The sequence below is a fragment of the Ranitomeya variabilis genome, chromosome 2, assembly GCF_051348905.1.
Source record: "Ranitomeya variabilis isolate aRanVar5 chromosome 2, aRanVar5.hap1, whole genome shotgun sequence".
NCBI classification, from domain to species: Eukaryota; Metazoa; Chordata; class Amphibia; order Anura; family Dendrobatidae; genus Ranitomeya; species Ranitomeya variabilis.
The window spans coordinates 420,003,047-420,029,280 of NC_135233.1; the positions used below are offsets into that span (position 1 = coordinate 420,003,047).

At 48.3% G+C, this 26,234-nt stretch overlaps 1 protein-coding gene across 1 annotated transcript; it reads left to right on the plus strand.

The window, feature by feature from the left end:
- Nucleotides 1-1,239: 1,239 nt before the first annotated feature.
- RRAS2 (RAS related 2) lies at nucleotides 1,240-25,569 on the plus strand. The gene is made up of 6 exons (XM_077286609.1): nucleotides 1,240-1,569; nucleotides 18,105-18,192; nucleotides 18,601-18,703; nucleotides 18,879-18,987; nucleotides 23,172-23,290; nucleotides 24,448-25,569. The coding sequence occupies exons 1-6, from the start codon at nucleotides 1,468-1,470 to the stop codon at nucleotides 24,533-24,535; spliced, it is 609 nt and encodes a 202-aa protein (XP_077142724.1). The 5' UTR covers nucleotides 1,240-1,467; the 3' UTR covers nucleotides 24,536-25,569.
- The last annotated feature ends 665 nt before the right edge of the window (nucleotides 25,570-26,234 follow it).

Sequence of the window (26,234 nt, forward strand, 5' to 3'; positions counted from 1 at the left end):
CATTTCTAGAATTCGCCCTTTTCTTCCTTTCGACTCTGCAAAAACTCTTACTGTCTCACTTATTCATTCTCGTCTGGACTATTGTAACTCTCTACTAATCGGCCTCCCTCTTACCAAACTCTCCCCGCTCCAATCTGTCCTGAATGCTGCTGCCAGGATCATATTCCTCACCAACCGCTACACCGATGCCTCTACCTTGTGCCAGTCATTACACTGGCTACCCATCCACTCCAGAATCCAGTACAAAACTACTACCCTCATCCACAAAGCACTCCTCCATGGCTCAGCACCACCCTACATCTCCTCCCTGGTCTCAGTCTACCAACCTACCCGTGCCCTCCGCTCCGCTAATGACCTCAGGTTAGCATCCTCAATAATCAGAACCTCTCATTCCCGTCTCCAATACTTTACACGTGCTGCGCCGATTCTTTGGAATGCACTACCTAGGTTAATACGATTAATCCCCACAGTTTTAAGCGTGCCCTAAAAACGCATTTGTTCAGACTGGCCTACCGCCTCAACGCATTAACCTAATATCCCTGTGTGGCCTATTAAAATAAAAAAAAAATAAAAAAAAAACAATCAGGTTCCTCGCATCATGTTCTCATACACTTTATGCAGTCAATAGCCTCTGTGTCTGTACTGCTACATACTTAGGCTGTTAACTGGTTCATGCAGCTTTACATGAACACCCGAGCCTTACACTATGGCTGGTCCAAATAACTAAAGCAATTGTTACCATGCACCTCTCGTGTCTCCCCTTTTCCCTATAGATTGTAAGCTTGCGAGCAGCAGGGCCCTCAGTCACTCCTCTTTGTATCTGTTTTGATCTGTGTTTATTGTTATTCTGTAATGTCTATTGTCTGTACAAGTCCTCTCTATAATGTAAAGCGCTGCGGAATATGTTGGCGCTATATAAATAAAAATTATTATTATTATTATTATACCCCAGAGCTGCACTCACTATTCTGCTGGTGCAGTCACTGTGTACATTCATTATATTACTGATCTTGTATTATACTCCAGAGCTGCACTCGCTTTTGGAGGCTAGCTGTGACGTACTGACGTATGACAGACGTAGCAGTGACGTCAGCCGTACGCCGCTCTGAGGTGAGCTGTAGGTTGCCGTCGCACTCCTGTGATGCTTTGCGGCAGCCGGTTGTTGACGTTACAGTGGGTCACGTGACATGTGCTTTGAAGCGCTGGAGCAGAGCGCGGGGCACTCGATAGCAGAGCAAAGCTCCGCCCCTTCTATTTTGCATAAGTAGGAGGCGGAGCCTCTGCCTATGACAATAACGGCTCCTCCCCCAGCTTACGACTTAGTAAGGCACCGCCCTATTATTGGAATATGCAAATATATGACCATAGCCCCGAAACATTCTCGGAATATTAGCATAGTCCCGCCCCCGGAGCGGCGCTGCTGCGGCTCCTCGCACGGACGTCATTGTCGCAGGGACCCGGCCCGGGATGTCCGGCTGGAAGGACGGCGCGGTGCAGGACAAGTACCGCCTGGTGGTTGTGGGCGGCGGCGGCGTGGGCAAGTCTGCGCTCACCATCCAGTTCATCCAGGTGGGTCACTGCGGGGCCCTAGTGCTGGAATGTGGGAGCGGAGCGCGCCGGGTCCTAGAGTCCGCTACGTGTGACTGAGGCTCTGTATTAGGGGGTGTGGCCGGAATGTGCAAGGATGGGGGCGGTAGTCGGTGCAGGTACAGAGATGGGGGTGGTAGTCAGTGCTGGTATAGTGATGGGGGCGGTAGTCAGTGCTGGTATAGTGATGGGGGCGGTAGTCGGTGCAGGTACAGAGATGGGGGCTGTAGTCAGTGCTGGTATAGTGATGGGGGTGGTAGTCGGTGCGGGTACAGTGATGGGGTGGTAGTCGGTGCGGGTACAGTGATGGGGGTGGTAGTCAGTGATGGTATAGTGTTGGGGGCGGTAGTCGGTGCTGGTACAGTGATGGGGGTGCTAGTCTGTGCTGGTACAGTGATGGGGGCTGTAGTCTGTGCTGGTACAGTGATGGGGGCGGTAGTCTGTGCTGGTACAGTGATGGGGGCTGCAGTCTGCTGGTACAGTGATGGGGGCGGCAGTCTGTGCTGGTACAGTGATGGGGGTGGCAGTCGGTGCTGGTACAGTGATGGGGGCGGTAGTCGGTGCTGGTACAGTGATGGGGGCTGTAGTCTGTGCTGGTACAGTGATGGGGGTGGCAGTCTGTGCTGGTACAGTGATGGGGGTGGCAGTCGGTGCTGGTACAGTGATGGGGGCGGTAGTCGGTGCTGGTACAGTGATGGGGGCTGTAGTCTGTGCTGGTACAGTGATGGGGGTGGCAGTCGGTGCTGGTACAGTGATGGGGGTGGCAGTCGGTGCTGGTACAGTGATGGGGGTGGCAGTCGGTGCTGGTACAGTGATGGGGGTGGCAGTCGGTGCTGGTACAGTGATGGGGGTGGCAGTCGGTGCTGGTACAGTGATGGGGGTGGCAGTCGGTGCTGGTACAGTGATGGGGGTGGCAGTCGGTGCAGGTACAGAGATGGGGGTGCTAGTCGGTGCAGGTACAGTGATGGGGGCGGCAGTCGGTGCTGGTACAGCGATGGGGGTGGCAGTCGGTGCGGGTACAGCGATGGGGGCGGTAGTCCGTGGGTACCTTGTACCCTTGGTCCTGTGGTGGTCGGTGCCTTGTACCCTTGGTCCTGTGGTGGTCGGTGTCTGGTACCCTTGGTCCTGTGGTGGTCGGTGTCTGGTACCCTTGGTCCTGTGGTGGTCGGTGTCTGGTACCCTTGGTCCTGTGGTGGTCGGTGTCTGGTACCCTTGGTCCTGTGGTGGTCGGTGTCTGGTACCCTTGGTCCTGTGGTGGTCGGTGTCTGGTACCCTTGGTCCTGTGGTGGTCGGTGTCTGGTACCCTTGGTCCTGTGGTGGACGGTGCCTGGTACCCTTGGTCCGGCACTGGTGGTCAGTTACTGGTGCGCCGTCTCATCTGTGCACATTATGGCGGTGCATTTCTTGCCTCCACAGGATGAGGAATGTTTGTCACGTGTGGGGTTCCACATTATTACCTCGTCGTTGGTTTTTGGACTTGTCTGATATCGGTGGGGCCTGGAATAGCTAATGATGTGTAAGGAATCCTCTCCCTTGGTCCCTGGATGTTTTGGGGCCACTCACCCCGCACCCCACAGTCCTTCTACCAGCCGGGGAATTCAGGTCCTGCCGCTGATTGCACAAATCATCAGAATCTGCTGCCGGCAGCTCCTGTGTAATCACCAACCAATGATGTCTGAGCTGCCGGCAGCGGATCCTGATGATCTGTACAATCTGACACGACCTCATGACAGCAGCTGAGGCCCGAGGTGCCTGGTCTTGTGCCCGGACTTGTGCCGGAGGTGCCCGGATTTCTGCACGAGCCTCAGACTGAATATTACTGAGGTTTTGTGACTGTTTCCACTTTTCACCCTTTGCAGATCAGCGTCGTCTCCATCTGGTTCCCGACTTCTTGTCACGGCCGTTTCCATGCTGATGAGTGAGTAGGAGTCAGATCTCTGCTTGCTGTCATGAACGGTCTTGTTCAGGTCCAGCTCCTAAGGCTACGGCCTGACGGTCAGTAATCGGTAATAATGTCCGCTGCCAGCTATTGACCGCCGGTGATGCCGCTCATTGAACCGTGTGGAATCACCGCGCTCAGTACATTGGACGGTGACATTTGTCCTGGGGAGACTGAGCTTCTCCATAAGATAAATAGACGTGCTGCTGTCTGGAAAGATGCACCGCATGTCCGTCTCCACAGGTGATCCGCTGGCATCCGTGCATCCGCTATGCTGTGACATCTGACCGTGTGCCTCTACCCTCCCATCATCCTGACCTCCTACTACTCACAGGTCATCAGTAGCTGCTCTGACCTGAGGAATCAGATTGTTACAATGTATCCGTCCAGACCTCATCTCACAGAGCATTGTCGCAGCCACATTTCACATACACTGACAGCAAGCAGAGGCTTCGGGTTAGCAGCGCGAGCAGCAGAGCCGGCTCCCAGTGCTCGGCCTTACCGGGCAGAGCGTGGGCCCTCAGCATGGCCGCCGTGTCCTGTGGTCGGGGTGGGCGCAGCTGTTGTTGCTCAGGCCTGGTGCTGCCAGCTGTCACTTGCTGACCTGCCCCCTCTCACCCGCCGCCATCTTGTCCAGTCATTTTTAGCATTTTACGTCTGACACCCGTGTGATGCTGCGATGGAGAGCGGCAAGGTCTGGACAGACCCTCAATCCCAGGACCTGGGGTTTTACATGGATATCCCCCCCCCTCCCCCGCCCTGCTTTACAGAATGTTCCTTCTCAGCAGTTTTTATCTTCAGTTTGTATGAATGAATGAGATTTTCTCATTACTGAAAATACTCTACTCACACCCAGAGCTGCATTCACCAGTCTGCCATTACATTCTTATACTGCACTCACACCCAGAGCTGCGTTCACAAGTCTGCCATTGTGCAAAAAGAAAAAAAAGAGCATGAACCGCACATCCCAAAATCATACGTTGATCTAAAGCCGCTAGGCAAAAATTTATGTACTGAACATGAGGTTTTCAGTTTAACATTCTGATCAGACTGTATGAAGCCCACTGCCACTTCACGGCAAACCTCGTAGTGGGTCCTACTGCCCTAACGGAGCGGAGCCGTGCGGCATGTTCTTGTCTCTTTCTTGGACCAGCACTCCTCCCATTTGGCACAGGTGATTTTAATTAGCAGGAGACTGCAAAGTAAGGGGTCTAGCCCATTTTGGCTCTCACTGAAGAGCTGGAGGAAGGTGAGTAAATGCTCCCTTCATTTTGGTGCTGGTGCTGTGTGGCGGCCATTGTTGCTGTGGCTTTGTGCTGGTGGGGCGGCGCGGTCTGGAGTCATGGGGGCTCAGTCTCGCAGCATGGGTGCTGTGGGGCAACAGGCCGTCCGCCCTGCTGGTGCATGGCCGCTGCGGCGGTGGTCGCCGCACGGCTCCGCTCCGTTAGGGCGTTAGGACCCACTACGAGGTTTGCCGTGAAGTGGCAGTGGGCTTCATACAGTCTGATCAGAATGTTAAACTGAAAACCTCATGTTCAGTATATACATTTTTGCCTAGCGGCTTTAGATCAACGTATGATTTTGGGATGTGCGGTTCATGCTCTTTTTTTTTTTTTTTTTTTTTTCTTTTTGCACAAGTCTGCCATTACATTCTTCTATTGCACTCACACCCAGAGCTGCGTTCACAAGTCTGCCATTACATTCTTATATTGCACTCACACCCAGAGCTGCGTTCACAAGTCTGCCATTACATTCTTATATTGCACTCACACCCAGAGCTGTGTTCACAAGTCTGCCATTACATTCTTCTATTGCACTCACACCCAGAGCTGCGTTCACAAGTCTGCCATTACATTCTTATATTGCACTCACACCCAGAGCTGCGTTCACAAGTCTGCCATTACATTCTTATATTGCACTCACACCCAGAGCTGCGTTCACAAGTCTGCCATTACATTCTTATATTGCACTCACACCCAGACCTGCGTTCACAAGTCTGCCATTACATTTTTATATTGCACTCACACCCAGAGCTGCGTTCACAAGTCTGCCATTACATTCTTATGCTGCACTCACACCCAGAGCTGCATTTGGGTGGTGCCCGTCCATCTGAGGTCCTGGCTTGTTGGGCGACAGCCCCAGCCATTATGGCGGCCACATATTGTCAGGTGAGCAGGTTATTTCTAGGACGTCTGAGCGGTGACCTTGTGGGGCGGCACCGGCTCTTCTGGGACATTGATCCTTTACTGAGAAGAGGAGAAAATATTAACCAGGAGATGGAGCGGCGGTGGAGGCGGCCGGGCGCTCGTCCAAAGTGATGTCTGTATGCAACAAGCTCCACATGTGCCCTCCCGGCGATCCTGCTCCTCGGGCAGCAATCCCAGCAAAGGTGCATGAAGTGCTATTCATCCTGATCCTGCTGGTTCATGAATGGGGGACGTAAATGAAGTGCAGCACTCCTCCATGTGAGCGCGGTGTATACAGCTGTTCATCCTGAGCCCCCTGGTTCATGAATGGGAGACGTTAATGAAGTGCAGCATTCCTCCATGTGAGCAGAGCGCATACAGCTGTTCATCCTGTTCCCGCTGGTTCATGAATGGGAGACGTTAATGAAGTGCAGCACTCCTCCATGTGAGCAGAGCGCATACAGCTGTTCATCCTGTTCCCGCTGGTTCATGAATGGGAGACGTTAATGAAGTGCAGCACTCCTCCATGTGAGCAGAGCGCATACAGCTGTTCATCCTGTTCCCGCTGGTTCATGAATGGGAGACGTTAATGAAGTGCAGCACTCCTCCATGTGAGCAGAGGGCATACAGCTGTTCATTCTGTTCCCGCTGGTCATGAATGGGAGACGTTAATGAAGTGCAGCACTCCTCCATGTGAGCGGAGCGCATCCAGCTGTTCATCCTGGGCCCCCTGTTTCACCATCTAGAGTTTTTTGTCTGGAGGGTCTCTGCTGGGTGGGTCGTTCCTGGTGCTGATCGTCCCTCATCCTCACCTTTGACTTGTCTAGTTCTGGCTCCTTTTTGCCATCAGCGCAGATTTCGTAAGATGTTAATAGCTGATCCACAAGATGAAGACAGTGAGCGACGAGCTAACCGCAAACATGGCGCTATTCTTCATAATCGTCCTTACACCACAGAGGAATAGAATATTTTGTCTGCTACCGTCTGTACATCATGAGAGCTCCTGGAAGCTTTCCTGCATTAAAGGGACCTATGTAAACTGTTAATATGGGCATACAGGCCACAGATTGCTGAGGACGGCGATCCTGAATCTGTCCTCACATGTGACCTATGTAAACTGATAATATGGGCATACAGTCCATAGATTGCTGAGGACGGCGATCCCTGTGTCTCTTATCAGATGTGTTGCTGAGAAATCATCTTTTAAATATATATATAATATGTGACGTCTTCCAGGCTCTGGGGTGGACGGTGCCCTGAGATAACTCTGCCCGAGATTATTATACATGTAGGGGGTGGGGGGGGGGTGGGGGTTCCAGTGTTATCAGTGTGTATCTATCTATCTATCGTGTGTGTATGTCCGGGATTGGCATCTGCACCGTCGCAGCTACAGCCCCAAAATTTTGCACAGTCACACGTCTGGACCCCGAGAGCGTCATAGGCTATGTAGTGAGGCGAAATTTTGACCTCGCTCGTTCCAGTTCACCAAACAATTTTGCCCCTATCTACATAATGGGGGAAAAAGTGAAAGGAAAAGTGTTGGAGGAAAATTGACAGCTGCCAGATGTGAACAAGGGGGACTTAAAGAATAAGAGCGATGGCGCCAAAGAGTATATACCGTACAGTTGCTAAGGTGGGGCCCCGACATGGGATACCACACACGGGGATATGAACACACACAAAATGCGCCACACACTACCACGTGCTTGAACACATATACCACCCTCAGCACACATTTCACCACACATACACCAACCTCGTCACATAAAACTCGCCACGTGCAAAACTCGCCACATGCAAAACTAGGCTCACGCAAAACTCTCCACACGTGCAAAACTCGCCTCATGGAAAACTCGCCACACGCAAAACTTGCACACGTGGAAAAATTGCCACATACACAAAAGTTGCAACACATGCAAAAGTTGCCTCACACAAAACTTGCACATACTCAAAACGCACCACACACAAAACTTGCCACGCGCAAAACTTGCTGCACACAACTTGCTACACTAACCTGTCACATGCAACTCAACACACAAAAAGTTGCTACACGCATGTCGCCACACGCAACTCAACACACACAACTTGACACATGAAACTCGCCCTAAAACACACACAAGTCTGGTATTATCCTTCAAAAATAAAAATCTGATTAATAAGCAGACAAACTACAAGAGCAACAACTGTACCATATATGAAATACGGCAGCTGTCAGTCACATGACCTGTCTATTATATGTATGTGTGAGCTAACATATACTGCCAGGGGGGAGGGCATCCTGTTGGCTGGGGATTTATCAGGCTGCCAATTTAGCTTACAAAAAATTGAATAATGAATTAAAAATACTGACCAAATAACGTGTGAACGTGGTCTAATACAGGAGGAGATGACACACAGATGTATACTATATACAGGAGATGACACACAGGTATATACTATATACAGGGGAGATGACACACATATATACTATATACAGGAGGAGATGACACACAGGTATATACGGTACTATATACAGGAGGAGATGACACACTGGTATATACTATATACAGGGGAGATGACATACAGGTACATACTATATACAGGGGAGATGACACACAGGTATATACTATATACAGGAGGAGATGACTTACAGGTATATATTATATACAGGAGGAGATGACACACAGATATATACTATATACAGGAGATGACACACAGGTATATACTATATACAGGGGAGATGACACACACATATATACTATATACAGGAGGAGATGACACACAGGTATATACGGTACTATATACAGGAGGAGATGACACACTGGTATATACTATATACAGGGGAGATGACATACAGGTACATACTATACAGGGGAGATGACACACAGGTATATACTATATACAGGGGAGATGACACACAGGTATATACTATATACAGGAGGACATGACACAGGTATATGCTATATACAGGGGAGATGACATGTATATACTATATACAGGAGGAGATGACACACTGGTATATACTATATACAGGGGAGATGACACACAGGTATATACTATATACAGGAGAGATGACACGGGTATATACTATATACAGGAGGAAATGACACAGGTATATAATATATACAGGAGATAATGACACACCGGTATATACTATATACAGGAGGAGATGACTTACAGGTATATACTATATACAGGAGGAGATGACTTACAGGTATATACTATATACAGGAGGAGATGACATACAGGTATATACTATATAAAAGAGGAGATGACATACAGGTATATAGTATATACAGAAGAGATGACATACAGGTATATACTATATAAAGGAGGAGATTACATACAGCAGGTATATACTATTTACAGGGTAGATGACATACAGGTATATACTATATACAGGAGATGACATACAGGTGTATACTATATATATATATATAAGGGAGATGACAAACATGTATATACTGAGGGGAAAATGAGAGGTGTGAGGTGAAAATGAGGGGTGTGAGTGCAAAATGAGAGGAGTGAGGGAAAATAGTGGAGTGATCGGAAAATGACAGATGTGAGGTCGAAATGACAAGTGTTAGGGGGGAATGAGAGGAGTGAGGGGGAAATAAGAGAAGTGAGGTGCTATAACTAACCACAGATATTTACTATGCCCAGGCAACGCCGGGCTCTTCAGCTAGTATATATATAATCCCCAGCTGCATGCAGGCACTGTAGCCTGATCGCATGTGTAATGTGCAGTTAATTATTTTTTTATGGTAGCCATTAATTCATTAAAAAAAGTCTGAAAATGGCGCTGCCTGGGCAGTAGCGACTATTGGCGATCGGCTAGCTGCTTTTGTGCAGGTGCTGCCATTTTGAAGGAACAATTTTCTTTCTCTAGCTCTTCTTCCTGTGGAGTAGCAGGCTGATTTATTTATTTTTTTTTTCCATGAATTAAAGGGATCCTGTCACCCCAAAATCGAAGATGAGCTGCGGCCACCGGCATCAGGGGCTTATCTCCAGCATTCTGTAATGCATTCTGTAATGCTGTAGCTAAGCCCCCGATGTAACCTGAAAGATGAGAAAAAGAGGTTATATTATACTCACCCAGGGGCGGTCCTGCTGCGGTCTGATCCAATAGTTGTCGTGGTCCGGGGCCTCCCATCTTCTTACCATGACGTCCTCTTCTTGTCTTCCTGCCGCGGCTCCGGCGCAGGCGTACTGAGCTGTCCTGTTGAGGGCAGAGCAAAGTACTGCAGTGCCCAGGCGCTGGGCCTCTCTGACCTTTCCCGGCGCACTGCAGTACTTTGCTCTGCCCTCAACAAGGAGATAATGTACGCCTGCACCGTAGCCGCGACAGGAAAACAAGAAGAGGATGTCATCCTATGAAGATGGGAGGTGCTGGACCGCCCCTGGGTGAGTATAATCTAACCTCTTTTTCTTACCTTTCAGGATACATCGGGGGCTTATCTACAGCATTACAGAATGCTGGAGATAAGCCCCTGATGCCGGTGGACTTAACTCACCTTCCATTTTGGGGGTGACAGGTTCCCTTTAATGACATTAATGAGCGGCCTCCGCTCTGGATTCCTCCCAGCACCTGATATGTCGCTATTTTGGATGTAACTGCCGCCCTGCACCATTTGCACGTCGCCCCGTCCTCTGTATTTTTGCTTCCTGTCTTAGTCTACGTTCACATTTGCGGTCTGCGCCGCAGCGTCGGGCGCCGCAGCATGCGTCATGCGCCCCTATATTTAACATGGGGGCGCATGGACATGCGTCGCACTTGCGTTTTGCGCCGCATGTGTCACTGCGGCGCATGCGTCCGGGCGCAGAGGACGCAGCAAGTTGCATTTTTGCTGCGTCCAAAATCAATCAAAAAAAGGACGCATGTGGCGCAAAACGCAGCGTTGTGCATGCGTTTTGCTGCGTTTTTGTTTGCGTTGTGCGTTGCGGCGCCGACGCTGCGGCGCACAACGCAAATGTGAACGTAGCCTTAGTGATGTTTGTGGCTTTGTAGAAGAAAACCTTGTAACAGGAAGTTTGCACTGTGTTGTGAGGACACGACAGCCCCTCCCTCTCTTCCCGCGGCCCCTCCCTCTCCTTTCACGGCCTGTGGAGAAGCCGCTAAAGATTCCCAACCCTCAGAGTGTCCCGGCCCCAACTGCCCCCCCCCCCCCCGGGGACCCCTCTACCCCCTGTATAAAGAGGGAAGAGGGGCAGCATTCATCTGCCAAACACCAGGCAGACCCCACAACCAAGTCACCTCCAGAGCTGCGCTCACATCATGTCCTTGTACTCCAGTCACCTCCAGAGCTGCGCTCACATCATGTCCTGTGCTCCGCTCCCCACTCTCATGTTTTGCCTCCACATTCCTGTGATCCCAGAGGAGTCTATGGAGGGGCTGCAGCTGTTTGTCCTCGCCTCGTTGCCCGGACCCCCAGAGGGTCTGGAATCTCAATCTCTTTCCTGAAATAATCTGTAAATGTCGCAGAAACTGTCCGACGACTCTGACACCGATCATATATAGAGGAATATCAGACCTCCGCTCCCTGATTCTACCCAGGAATAGCTGCACTCGTCTGTAGGGGGCAGGATTGGGGTAAGCTCACACAGGGCGTTTTTGCTGCGTTTTTTATGCTAATTTTCACCTGCTTTTTACAATACCATTACCACAAAGAAAAGATGGTGTACTAGTCCAGAAATTAATGCCAATAACAACTTTATTTAGATATAAATATAAACAGGTCAAAAAATAACAGTACAGGGTTAAAATCGGCTCGCACAGCAGCCGTGATTGCACAATAGGGGAACCAAAGAGGCACTCATAATCCAACAGATAATTTTAAGACATACTACAGTACCCAATCCAAAGTGCCTAGCACTCCTATACATACTTTCTAACCCAACAGTGGGGGTACAAGGAAGCAGCAAGGCATACAATGTATTAAAGCTGACAACATACCAGATGATGACAGGTGCTGGACAAGGTGCCCCGATGTCCCCTCTCCTCCCGACGCGCGTTTCGGCTAGACCTTCCTCAGCCTGAGGAAATTCAAAAACTGAAAAGTGGGGCGTGCAATATTATTCGGCCCCTGTAACTTAATACTTTGCTGCGCCTCCTTTTGCTGCGATTACAAGTCGCTTGGGGTTTGTCTCTATCAGTTTTGTACATGGAGAGACTGAAATTCTTGCCCGTTCTTCCTTGGCAAACAGCTCCAGCTCAGTGAGGTTTGATGGAGATCGTTTGTGAACAGCAGTTTTCAGCTCTTTCCACAGATTCTCGATTGGATTGAGGTCTGGACTCTGACTTGGCCATTCTAAGGGTATGTGTCCACGGTCAGGTTTGCTTCAGGCTTTGGTCAGGATTTTATGCAAGTAAAATCCTGACCAAAACTGCACCTGAGGTCACTGGCAGGTCACCTGCGGTGTTCCTGCGTGTTTTGCTCATTGTAGCAACATGCTGCGTTTTGAAAAAACGCACCGCGCATGCGTTTTCGCGGCAAAAACGCATGCGTTTTTTAACGCATAGTGGAGTCGGGATTTCATGAAATCCCCTCCACTATGCTGTAACATCTGGACGCTGCGTTTTTGACGCTGCGGAGAAACGCAGCGTCAAAAACGCAGCGTTTCCTGAACGTGGAAACATACCCTTACACCTGGATACGTTTATTTGTGAACCATTCCATTGTAGATTTTACTTTGTTTGGGATCATTGTCTTGGTGGAAGACAAATCTCTGTCCCAGTCTCAGGTCTTTTGCAGACTCCCAACAGGTTTTCTTCAAGAATGGTTCTGTATTTGGCTCCATCAATTTTAGCCATCTTCCCTGTCCCTGCTGAAGAAAAGCAGGCCCAATCCATAATGCTGCCACCACCATGTTTGACAGTGGGGATGGTGTGTTCAGGGTGATGAGCTGTGTTGCCTTTACGCCAAACATATCGTTTGGCATTGTTACCGAAAGGTTCGATTTTGGTTTCACCTTCTTCCACATGTTTGGTGTGTCTCCCAGGTGGCTTGTGGCAAACTTTAAACAACACTTTTTATGGATATCTTTGAGAAATGGCTTTCTTCTTGCCACTCTCCATAAAGGCCAGATTTGTGCAGTGTCCGACTGATTGTCCTATGGACAGACTGTCCCACCTCAGCTGTAGATCTCTGCAGTTCATCCAGAGTGATCATGGGCCTCTTGGCTGCATCTCTGATCAGTCTTCTCCTTGAGCTGAAAGTTTAGAGGGACGGCCGGGTCTTGGTGGATTTGCAGTGGTATGATACTCCTTCCATTTCAATATGATCTCTTGTACAGTGCTCCTTGGGATGTTTAAAGTTTTGGAAATCATTTTGTATCCAAATCCGGCTTTAGGCTGTGTGCACACGTTGCAGATTTTTCGCGTTTTTTCACTATAAAAATGCGAAAAAAACGCATACATTATCCATCCCATCATTTAGAATGCATTCTGCAATTTTTGTGCACATGATGCGTTTTTTTCCTCGAAAAAAAACGCATCGCGGTAAAAAACGCAGCATGTTCATTAATTTTGCGGATTTTTTGCGGATTTCTCACTTAATTATTACATTGGGAACCTTCGGAAAAATCTGCAAAAAAAAAAGCACCAAAAACGCGCAAAAAACGCATGCTGTTTTGCTCAGGAAATTTCTGCAAGAAATCCTGAACATGTGCACGTAGCCTCAAACTTCTCTACAACAGTATCACGGACCTGCCTGTTGTGTTCCTTGGTCTTCATGATGCTCTCTGTGCTTCAAACAGAACCCTGAGACTATCACAGGGCAGGTGCATTTATACGGAGACTTGTTTGCTCTGTAATCCATCTCTTCTATCCTGTCGGCTCCTGCAGTGCTTTTACAGAATACAGCAGATGAATTACCGGCTATTCTTCTATCTATGTAAAATATGTATATAGATATATATTATATCGCTCTCTCTCTCCTAACCTGTCACTGTGATATTACTGTACACAGTAGATGAATTGCCGGCGTTTCAAAAGATCTAGAAGTATGATTCTACAGGAAGTAGTTTTTTTCCTCTGGGGGCACTCAACTTTGTTAGCATGCACAAAGAAATATAAGATGGCTCTAAAAACATATGAAAAAAACGCACCAAAACATGGGCTTTTCCCACAGATTCTTTTCTGCCAAGAAATCAGGTTTTGCTGCAGAAAAAAAAACGCCCAGTGTGAACTTACCCTTATAGCAGTTATACAATATTAGATATAGGAGCATTATTATAGTAGTTATTGTCTCGGTTCACACCGTGCTGCCAACAATATGTCAGGGATCCCACCACTATGTCACGGTTCACAGGAGGATACCTTCATCATCCCCACCACTCACACCAATTTGTCACAAACCGGGGTTGTTTGGTTGCCCCTGGTTCTTGCTGAAGGGGATTTATCTATATCCCACTTCCCGTTTGGAACTTGCAGCTCTCTGGTGCCCCCCTTACCCTCAGATCAGACAGTGTACTGCACCTAGGGTAATTAGTCGCCAGAAAGGCTGCCTGCTATGTACTGGCTATTGGGCACACTACAGTGAGGGCGATATAACTACTCACACTCAGGCGGGAACAATAATTATCAACGCTGCCGTCGCTACAAAGAAGCCCGATTGCACAGGACAAAGTATTCTGCCACCAGCTCCGATTAACGGGTCCGGAGCCAACCCAAATCAGTAGCGCAGTTCACTTCAGAGGAAGCGACAGTTCGTTTATAGAGCATGGAGAGTCAAGCTAGTAAATTATATATTTTACTCCATAAAAAGGTAGGCAGTGTTTACAAAGTATAAAAGATTTTATAAAGAAGACAATTCATATGTACAATACAATTACAAATAAAAAAGGATTAAAATTGAATAGAGAACACTTACAGGTCGTTCAGATCATTTCATCTCCTGGTCGCCCATGTGCTCAGGAGATACATCAAGGTGCATAAGGACAGCTTTGAAGAGCTGTTGCTAGCTCACTTCCTGGACCAACAACACCCTTCCAACTCCCCAAGGTTAAGATATGCCCTCTCCTGGTCACATCACTGAGTGGGCTGAGTTATGACATGCCCTCCTCTTCACTTACAGCTATGGTTACAATTTTTATGCATAACTTGCTGTGTGAACCTCGCATAAGTAAGACACCATGCTCATGATGTTCCCCATGTCGGGGCGTTCTTTTAAGTGTAAACACGGAGCAATTACCTGAACCGCTTACTGAGAAATCCACACTTAATAATAATAATAATAATAATAATAATAATAATCTTTATTTATATAGCGCCAACATATTCCGCAGCGCTTTACAGTTTAACAGTTTCAAACACAACAGTCATGGGTAACAATGTTAACAATACAGTAATAAAGCAAAATAAGACATAATAAGACGACCCTGCTCGTGAGAGCTTACAATCTACAATGAGGTGGGGAGATACAAAGTACAGGTGTGTATTTACAATGATGTATTTACAATGATGGTCCAGCTATCTTCAGGGGGTGGGGGGTAGATGGGGATAGTGAATGGGCTACACACACACAAACATAAAATGAATTTGATTAGGGAACGTGATAGGCCGCTCTGAACAAATGCGTTTTGAGCGAGCGCCTAAAACTGTGCAAGTTGTGGATGGTTCTAATATCTTGGGGTAGAGCATTCCAGAGGATTGGCGCAACACGGGAGAAGTCTTGGAGTCGGGAGTGGGAGGTACGGATTAGTGCAGAGGTTAGTCGTTTGCAGAGCGCAGTGGTCGGCTAGGCTGATAGACAGAAATGAGGGAGGAGAAGTAAGGGGGTGCCGCACTGTGGAGAGCTTTGTGGGTGAGAGCAAGTACTTTGAATTGTATCCTGTAATGAATGGGCAGCCAATGTAACGACTGGCGAAGAGCGGACACGTCCGAGTAACGATTAGCCAGATGGACAACCCTGGCTGCTGCATTAAGGATGGACTGGAGAGGGGAAAGTCGCGTGCAGGGGAGGCCAATTAATAGAGCGTTACAGTAGTCCAGACGGGAGTGGATTAGGGCGACAGTGAGAGTTTTTGTTGTTTCCATGGTGAGAAAAGGGCGGATTCTAGAGATATTCTTTAGACGTAAGCGGCATGAGCGGGCAAGAGATTGTGTGTGGGAGGTGAAGGAGAGATCAGAGTCAAACATGACACCCAAACAGCGTGCCTGCTGCCGGGGTGTTATTATGGTGCCACCCACGGAGAGGGAAATGTCAGATTTAGGGAGGTTAGTAGAAGGCGGGAGCAGAAGAAGTTCAGTTTTGGAGAGGTTGAGTTTCAGATAGAGAGCGGACATGATGTTGGAGTCTGCAGACAGACAGTCAGTGGCGTTTTGTAGTACAGCGGGGGTAAGGTCAGGGGATGACGTGTATAGTTGTGTGTCATCAGCATAAAGATGGTACTGAAAGCCAAATCTGCTGATGGTCTGTCCAATTGGGGCTGTGTAGAGGGAGAAGAGAAGTGGGCCAAGGACTGAGCCCTGAGGTACCCCAACAGTGAGAGGAAGAGGAGGTGAAGTGGAGCCAGAGAACAGAACACTGAAGGAGCGGTCAGAAAGGTAGGAGGAGAACCAGGAGAGAGCCGTGTCCTTAATGCCTAGTGACTGGAGCCTAGAGAGTAGGAGAGGGTGGTCAACCGTGTCGAAAGCTGCAGAAAGATCGAGGAGAATAAGCAGAGAGTGGTCACCGTTACATTTTCCTGTCAAAAGGTCATTGGTCACCTTGATGAGTGCAGTTTCTGTCGAATGTAGGGGGCGGAACCCGGACTGTGAAGGGTCTAGGAGGGAATGAGTGGAGAGGTAACGGGTAAGGCGGGAGTAGACTAGGCGCTCCAGGAGTTTTGAGATGAAGGGGAGATTGGAGACCGGTCTGTAGTTGTTTGTGCATGATGGGTCAAGGGTGGGTTTTTTTAGTAATGGAGTAATGATAGAGTGTTTGAAGGAGGAGGGAAAAATGCCAGAGGAAAGGGAGAGATTAAAAATTGTAGTTAGGTGAGTTGTGACGACTGGAGGAGGTGTGAGGGAATGGGGTCGGTGGTGCATGTAGTCGGAAGAGGAGAGGAGCTTGGAGACTTCTTCTGTGATGGGATCGAATGCGGAGAGTGCACTCGTTACGTTTAGCTGCTAGCGCGTTCAGTGAGTGATTGACATTTTTACATTATCGTGATAGTTATATTCTGTACATAGGAGCAGTATTATAGTAGTTATATTCTTGTACATAGGGAGCAGTATTATAGTAGTTATATTCCTGTACATAGGGAGCAGTATTATAGTAGCTATATTCTTGTACATAGGGGTAGTATTATAGTAGTTATATTCTTGTACATAGGGGCAGTATTATAGTAGTTATATTCTTGTACATAGGAGCAGTATTATAGTACTTATATTCCTGTACATAGGAGCAGTATTATAGTAGTTATATTCCTGTACATAGGAGCAGTATTATAGTAGTTATATTCTTGTACATAGGAGCAGTATTATAGTAGTTATATTCTTGTACATAGGAGCAATATTATAGTAGTTATATTCCTGTACATAGGAGCAGTATTATAGTAGTTATATTCTTGTACATAGGGGGCAGTATTATAGTAGTTATATTCTTGTACATAAGAGCGGTAATATAGTAGTTATATTCTTGTTCATAGGGAGCAGTATTATAATAGTTATATTCCTGTACATAGGGGGCAGTATTATAGTAGTTATATTCTTGTACATAGGGGCAGTATTATAGTAGTTATATTCTTGTACATAGGGGCAGTATTATAGTAGTTAGTCTTCCATGTTGTCTTGCGGTGCCTGCGGTCTGATCCCAAGCACTAGGTGGCGGTATTGTTGTAGCACAGGTGTTTTGCATGCGGTTGGTGCCGTTATGATTGCTGGTCCTCGGTATTTCCGCCGTTCTCTGCTGCGGACACTGATGTAGTATTGCGGTGTGCTGCCTCCTGCATTGTGATGGTTTTGTGGTAATGTGCCGTTGCTCTTTGTATTGTGGGGGTCCCTCGGCCTCTTATTTGGGGGATTCGGTGTTTTTCAGAGCCGGATCCATCCTCATGTAGATGAATGGGTGTCTTTCCGCTGCCGGCACTCGCTGCTTGCAGACAAATCTCGTCTAGACACCGCAGATTGATCGGGACATTCATTATGTGCCATCTGGGGATATCGGCGCTCTGTGGCGAGAAGCCGTTAAGTGCTCCTGTCTCTGTTGCATCTGGCGAGGTCCGTCGTGAGAGCGCGCAGCTGTTAGCGGGACCTTAGAGGGAAAACAAAGTCCTATAAAACAATAACATCCTTTAATTTGTGAGTGTGTCTGATGGGGCAGGGATGTTTGTTATTACTGCAGGTGACGGATGTGCTGTTGCCTCCTGGTGGTGAGCCCGGGCATTGCATGGTGCTGACAGTGACGCTCAGCTTTCTTCTTTCTCCGCAGTCCTACTTTGTGACCGACTATGACCCGACCATCGAGGATTCCTACACCAAGCAGTGCGTTATCGATGAGCGCGCCGCGCGGCTGGACAGTAAGTAACATGTCCCGGGCCCGAGTCTGCCTGACCCGGCCGCCTGTATGCGGGTGTACATCCTGTGTATGCAGGCAGTGAGTACTGTATGCGGGTGTATATCCTGTGTATGCAGGCAGTGAGTACTGTATGGGGGTGTACATCCTGTGTATGCAGGCAGTGAGTATTGTATGCGGCTGTACATCCTGTGTATGCAGGCAGTGAGTACTGTATGTGGCTGTACATCCTGTGTATGCAGGCAGTGAGTACTGTATGTGGCTGTACATCCTGTGTATGCAGGCAGTGAGTACTGTATGCGGCTGTACATCCTGTGTATGCAGGCAGTGAGCACTGTATGCGGCTGTACATCCTGTGTATACAGGCAGTGGCGCCGCTCACCTCCGCGTGTCGCTGCTCTGTGTCTTCCAGTTCTGGACACGGCGGGGCAGGAGGAGTTCGGAGCCATGCGGGAGCAGTACATGAGGACCGGCGAGGGCTTCTTACTTGTGTTCTCCGTCACAGACAAAGGAAGGTGCGTCCCGTCCAGACCCGGGCACCTGACAACCGCTTACCGCGGGCACTCGGACTGTTGTCGGCAGCAGCAGCCCATGAGCCGGTGCTGTGGATGATGGAGGAGTGGTCCGTCCCTTCACCTTCCTCCGCGGCTCAGGTTGTCTCCTTATGATGAAGATTTCTTTGTTTTTCAGTTTTGAGGAAATCTACAAGTTCCAGAGACAAATCCTCCGAGTGAAGGACCGCGATGAGTTTCCGATGATCCTGGTGGGGAACAAGGCGGATCTGGAGCATCAGAGACAGGTGCGGCGGTGACCCGTGGCGGGTGAGGGACCTCTGACTGTTCATCCGGGGCCTTCTGGTTCATGAACCTCCAGTCTACATGGACACTTGGGCTCTATGGATTCATCTCCCTCCTCCAGGGATCTGTTATATTGGTAGAATGTGTAATAGGGGCCGATGGAAGCCATGTCCTCACATGGGCGCCCAGTCCGGATGTTTCCGAGCTGGTGGCAGCACTGTATGATGGGTGGCTCATTACTGCCCTCCATGGGCGCAGGATCGGGGCCATCACTTGTCGATACCCTTAGTCCATGTGAAGCCTTAAAGGGGAGGTAGTTTCCCAGCGCTGTGCGTCCGCGTGATGCACGACAGTCCTGTGAGGTGAGAGCTGCAGTGTAGACGTGTACGCTGTGATCAGGGAGGTGGAGTTGGAGTCTGTATAAAACGGACCCACTCCGACTCCTAAGATATATAATAAATTGGGTACAGTAGTTCAATGCAGTTTGTGGGGAATATTTTTTTTCATAAGAATTTGGGAAAGTTATGAAATGTCCTGTAAATGTCTGTCCTATTCCTGATCCAAGGTGTAGACTTTTAGCTGAGATGAATCTGTGCTGCAGCTTATGTTCATGATAAGTAGTTATGCTCCTCCTCTACGGATAAGGGGAAAATAACAAACACAGGGAAGGAATGCCTGCATTCATCTCAGAACTTAGTGAACAGGAAAGCAGCATTAAGGCAAGTACTTCTTAAAGCATATCTAAACTTTCAATAAACTGTGCATAAATCAATAGTCCAGTATATGTTGTCTCTGAATGCTTGATGTTTTAGTTTGCTTTTCCTCTTAGCTCATGTTTGGAGAAATTAGCTGCCCTGATGACTTATATATACACTATACATAAAATATAAAGGGAAAAACAGTTTTCTAACATCTCAAATTCAGAAATACAGTAACAGGATCCATGAGAACATATATATATTTGTGTGAGTGTGTTCTGCAATATGATTCAGCACAAACATGCTCCCTCCCTCCTCCCCTCTTTATAGACTATGAAGAAATATGATGTGAAGCATTTAGTGAGCTGTACCCTGAGACAAGCCTGACATTGAAAGTTCAGCATTAAAGCTATCTAACATATTTTACAAACTTTATACTTATCTGTCCTATTGATTTATGCAAAGATTGTTTTATTTCTATCCTAAATTATACGGTGCATGATTCCCTATTCGTGGAAGAATTACAATGTACCTTATTTTTTTACAGGACAAAAATATTTTGAGAGCGAATTTACATAATTACAAAATGTTTAAGAAGCATCTTATGAAGTCAGCTGTATTTGAGCATTTTACAGTGACTCAGGATAAAAAAAAACATTTTGTGTGTCAGTGTATGTGACCCAGATGAAAACAAATGCTGTGATGCCAAAATCGGTGCATACTCAGGCATTGATAAAAATGCTCCTTCAAGAGCTTCCAATCTAAGACGACATTTACAATGCTGCGACCCAGAAGCTTACAAAGCTGTGATTGAAAAAGATCTCAGCAGCACCAAGAAACCAGAGACCAGCACTTCCCGCCAGGTAAAGGAGGAGGAAAGAGCTTCTCAAACGTCCGTTACAAGATATTTTGTAAGTGACAAAGTTACTGTAAAAATTACAGCAGATGTGTTTAAAAGACAGCTCATCGAGCTTGTGAAGGACAGTGTACCAATATCATTATTTGCACGACCAGCTTTTACAGCTTTTAATGGAGATATGGGGGGTTTCTCTTGAAAGAGAAAGTATTAGAAAATTAGTGATTGAAGAAGCCCTTAACCAAAAGGAAGATCTTAAAGACTCTCGAGACGCTTTGTGTTTCTTAAAATGGATGCTTGCACACGTCACAGAGTGAACTATTTTGCGATCAATGTTCGATATGTTTGACAAGAAAAAAATCGTTACTAAGACACTGGCAGTAAAAGATGCTAAAGTTCATCACAGCAGCCAGTTTCTCTAGACCTTAGTGGAAAAATTCAGCAAGATTATGAACATAAAAAAGAACAGGTTCTTGCTATTGTAACTGATAATGCTGCAAACATGATAAGTACAATTAAACTGATGAATGAGAGTAATGAAGGTGAACAGCAGCTGGAAGAACAGTTCACATTCAGTATGTTGGAGATGGAAGGCCACAGTCCTGTTCCCATAATTGAGGAGCAAACAGACATTACTACAGAAGAACAGCAAAATGATTCTTTACAATTAGATGATCTTGTTGAAGCTGCTTCACTCCTCTTTCCTATTCATCACATGCTGTGTTGTGCACACGCTGCAGCTGGCAATAAGAGATCGTCTGCAAGAGGGACATGCTGGAACTCTGATTAGCAAAGTGAGGAAATTGGCAATTGCTGCCAGAACCCCTAAAATTGATTCCATCTTGAAGAGACTTGCTGGAAAAGGGGCAATTATGAATCAAGCCCCTCGGTGGGGCAGCGTTTATTTAATGATTGAGCGATTGCTTGAGCTGAAACCCTTCCTTGTAGATATGGCCAACCCTCAGGTAACACTACATGAAGGTCAATGGACACAGGTGGCTGAATTGAAGGAATTGCTTCATCACCCATTTACAGTGACTAAAAAGTTACAAGCTGAGGATTTAACTCCGGGCATTTTTATTAAGGAGTGGGGAACTTGTTGTTTTGCCTGTTCCAAAAAGGAGGTTTAATTGCAGATGGCATTGCTGCTTCAATGAAATGGAGAGAGTCACTGCTATTAGAAAACAAAACTCTTCTAGCAGCTGTTTATGTGGACCAGAGTCATTGTATTTTGCCAGATGATCAACCGCTTACTAAAGGAAAAGAAGCTCTGACTGAGGTAGCAGATAGGATGAGCTACAGGACGGCCAAGAGCAAGAGGACTCGGGTCCTGCCAGTGCTGCTGCCGTTCCTTCATCCTCATCAGATGAGGAGTTTGATTTCGACAAGTATCTGGATGACATGGAGCAGGCAAAGCGTCGCCGCAGGGAAAAAGATTCCGCTCCCATAGAAAACAGACCAGATTTCAGCAACGTTTTTCACTTGCTCTCAAAGAAGTAGAAGAGTTCAGTCGTTCATCACAACTGACTGTGCACGAGGCAATTCCTTTATACCCTGAAATTGTTAGAGATGTCGCCCATGTTATAGATTGTTAGAGATGTCGCCCATGTGGTCACTGCTTTACCACCAACCCAAGTTAGTGTAGAGAGGACGTTCTCCAGCCTTAAAATAATTAGGTCAGATGTGAGGTCATCTATGGAGGAGGATCTGATGGAGGAGATACTATTTCTCAGAACAAATTCATAGACTGCACAAATGCTATTCAGTGCGTTTTTGTTGAAAACTTTTTTTTTCTCCACTTACTGCAGAGTGTATAATAAATTGTAAATATGCAAAAGTTTTTTGTTCTAAAGTTATTTTCCAATAAATATATTTCATGTTCTGTCTAAATGGCTTGTTGTGTCATAATGATTATTAAAAGCCTGATGTTACCATTTTACCACAGTAAATTTATCACTAAAACATGAGCCGTGTATGAGCGAGTCGGAGATTTAGCCTACCGACTCCACAGCCCTGGCCGTGATAGACTCCAGAGTGGGGGCGCATGGAGGGAATGCTGCACCCCATCACTCCTCTTGTTGCCCTAGGGAGTCTGCTCTCTGTGGAGGCTGTGGTGTGCATATTAAAGGGGGCCCTTCTCATCGCAGCCCCTATTACTCTGTATAAGGCAATTAGTTGTTTCCCGGCCGATCGGCCGTAGTTTCATCTCCTGTGTAGAGCGGCCGACCACACTTCCTTCAAGCACAGGACTATTGATAATACACAGACGATAATGAGCCGCAGAGACGATCACTGATCTCGGCAGCACATACTGGTTACAACCACACAATGCGCTGATGAGAACAGTGACTGTTATTCCTACGCAAAAATCCTTTCACCCGACGAGCGCTTGTTTTGCTTGTTTGTCGGGTGATCGCATCTGCTTACACTGCATGATTTACAAAGCAGCATTCCTTAGTGGTCCTCGGCCATCATCAATGCACCGCTGCACCCCCGGAGCTACAGAGGGGGCTTAGAACCTGGATTTTTGTGTGTGTTGGGGGTGCGCTCTGGCCTGAGCTCTGGTGTGCAGGGTAAGTCCACAGGTTGCTCAGTTACGTCCGTTGCCTTCACATTGCTCTTGTTCTGGCAGGTGACACAGGAGGAAGGCCACCATTTGGCGCGGCAGCTGAAATTGACATATATGGAGGCGTCGGCAAAAATCCGGATGAATGTCGATCAAGCCTTTCATGAGCTAGTACGAGTAGTGAGGTGAGTGCGCAGCAGCGGAGGAGGCGGCAGTAGGCAGTGCAGGCGGCAGCAGGCAGTGGAGGAGGCAGCAGAAGCGACGAAGGAGGAGGAAGGCAGCAGAAGCTGCGGGGAGGTGGCAAACAGTGCAGGCAGCAGACAGTGCAGGCAGCGGAGGAGGCAGCAGAGGCGGCAGGCAGCAGAAGCTGCGACGGAGGCAGCAGAAGCTGCGAAGGAGGCAGCAGAGGAGGCAGCAGAAGCTGCGAAGGAGGCAGCAGAGGTGGCAGCAGAAGCTGCAGAGGAGGCAGCAGAGGCGGCAGGCAGCAGAAGCTGTGAAGGAGGCAGCAGAGTCGGCAGGCGGAGGAGGTGGCAGGCAGCAGAAGCTGTGGGGTAGGTGGCAGACAGTGCAGGCAGCAGAGGCGGTGGCTGGCAGCAGAAGCTGCGGGGGAGGTGCCAGGCAGCAGAGGTGGGTGGTGGCAGGCAGCAGAGGCGGCAGGTGGTAGAGGCGGCAGGCAGCAGAGGTGGGAGGCGGCAGGTGGTGACAGGCAGCGCAGGCGCCGTTACTCCTCACCGGTTTCTGAGGTTTGATCCCTGTGTAATGCAGGGTCCGGCCGTTACACAACATACTGGCCGGTTACATTACTTGCCGTTGCCACAGTCTCTGCTTGCTGTCGCTGGCAGCCGTGACGGAGCGGTACGGTCAGAGCGATGTGTCGGCTCGCTCAGTATCCTCTGGCTCCTTTCATTAGACTGACGCGACGTCACCATTTCTGCGTGATGCACAGGTGATGGCGGGGACCCCGGAAGGTAACAGATTGACGAGACTCCTGACCCGACCAACCGGAGTCAGCCATCCGCCCAGCTCTGGTTACAATGTATCAGTGCAGACTGTGGGCTAAACAGACCGAAAAGTGTCTCCCGTCCTGATAGTTTGTTACATTGTGTCAGCCTGAATTGTGACCTCAAGCAGGATTGTCCAGACTGATGCACCTGGAGCAAACCCGCAGCTGTAAGCATCTCCGGCTGTAAGCCCAAATCTATCTGTTCACTGACTGCAAGCAGAGAACTTGGGAACATGGAATGGATCAGTCATTTGTGGTTGATTTCACACTGGGAATCTCTGAGCGGTCACGTCTGTGTATAACTCCCATCATTCACTGACAATATTCCTCTCTCCACAGGAAGTTCCAGGAGCAGGAATGTCCTCCGTCACCAGAGCCGACGCGGAAGGAGAAGGACAAGAAGGGCTGCCACTGCGTGGTTGTCTAGGACTGTCCGTGGCTGTCTACGACTGTGACTGGCTAGGACTGTCCATGGTTGTCCTCGCGGTGCTGATGTTGGGGCCCCATCTCGGTATATGTCATCAGGATGGCCTTATTCCATGAGACTCCGGACACTGGATGGCCCCTTGAAGCCCTGCCCCCACCCAGGAGAGACCGGGTCTCCCCAGAAATCCACCTCCGCCACAGCGTGACTCTGACTTTTTTTTTTCGTTTTATAATCTATTACCGCAAGTGATTTTCTTTCCATCCGTGGCGGCGGTCTGACAGCAGGGATGCAGTGTGCCCCACGTCTCCGCGACTTCCCCAATATCAACTGGGACTTTTAACTTTTTTCACTTTCCGGATCCGTTTTTAAGTGTCCTTTTTTTACCACTGGCGTTGGTGGTTTTATCTGCCTCTGCTGGCGTTGGTGGTTTTATCTGCCTCTGCTGGCGTTGGTGGTTTTATCTGCCTCTGCTGGCGTTGGTGGTTTTATCTGCCTCTGCTGGCGTTGGTGGTTTTATCTGCCTCTGCTGGCGTTCGTGGTTTTATCTGCCTCTGCTGGCGTTGGTGGGTTTATCTGCCTCTGCTGGCGTTGGTGGGTTTATCTGCCTCTGCTGGCGTTGGTGGTTTTATCTGCCTCTGCTGGCGTTGGTGGTTTTATCTGCCTCTGCTGGCGTTGGTGGTTTTATCTGCCTCTGCTGGCGTTGGTGGTTTTATCTGCCTCTGCTGGCGTTGGCGCTGTCCGTGGCGGCTCGCTGGCTGCCGTTGTTGGGTGGAGGGTCTGCGGCAGCTTTTCACCCTGTCATTATTTTCGTCTTCTAGCGGTAATGTAGCAGCCCTTCTGTCAGCCACATACCGTGATGTCACTCGCCCTAAAGCCGCTCGACTCTGAGCGGAAAAAGATGGCGGTCAAGAAACCAAGTGCCTGATCTGAACTCTGACCCTGGAGGAACGAGCGTGATTGCGGTGTCGTACGCGGGCGGTGAGCGTCTTATCCGTTGCCAAATTCTGATCATAATAAAGTTTACTGGTTACATACTGGAGTGACGCCGCACCACCCGGGCGGCTGTGTGATTCCCTCCGTGCCCTATGGGTGGCATCCATTTATAGAGTCTTAAAGGGCCGGTACAGTCCCCTGCAACTGACGCTTAAAGGGGTTGTCCAATATTAGAGAAGTTGGTTAGTTTTTCCTGAATAGCGCCCCTTCTAGTAACAGGTTGTGTCTGGTATTACAGTTCTGCTTAACACGGTGACAGGAGGGGCACTTTCCCTGGACACGAGCAGATATTCCTGGTCGTGTAATACGTTCTGATATTCGTGTTTCGTTCCTTCTAGATTCTGCTTGTCGTCGATGAATAGAAGAAGTTAGTTGTTAGTCAGGTATTGCACAGCATGTGTTTGTTTCAGTGTGTCGTTCCAGACTGCAGCACCAACATCGGCCTCCTGGCCTGATCATTTGTTAGTGTGTCAGTGTCAGACATTTTGTGATGACTGAACTGTCCTGTGCTCACAGCTGAGGGTATGTTACTGTGTATCAGTCTGGATATTCCCATATCTGTCCGTTGCCCTGTTCTCCAGGCTCATGGCTTCTACCTACTTTATGACTCTATAACAGAACCTCAGCTGTTCAGATAAAGCGGATCAGGTCAGCTGGGAAGGACAGGGTTAAATCCCAGCTCTGCGGGGTCTTGATTAGATGCATC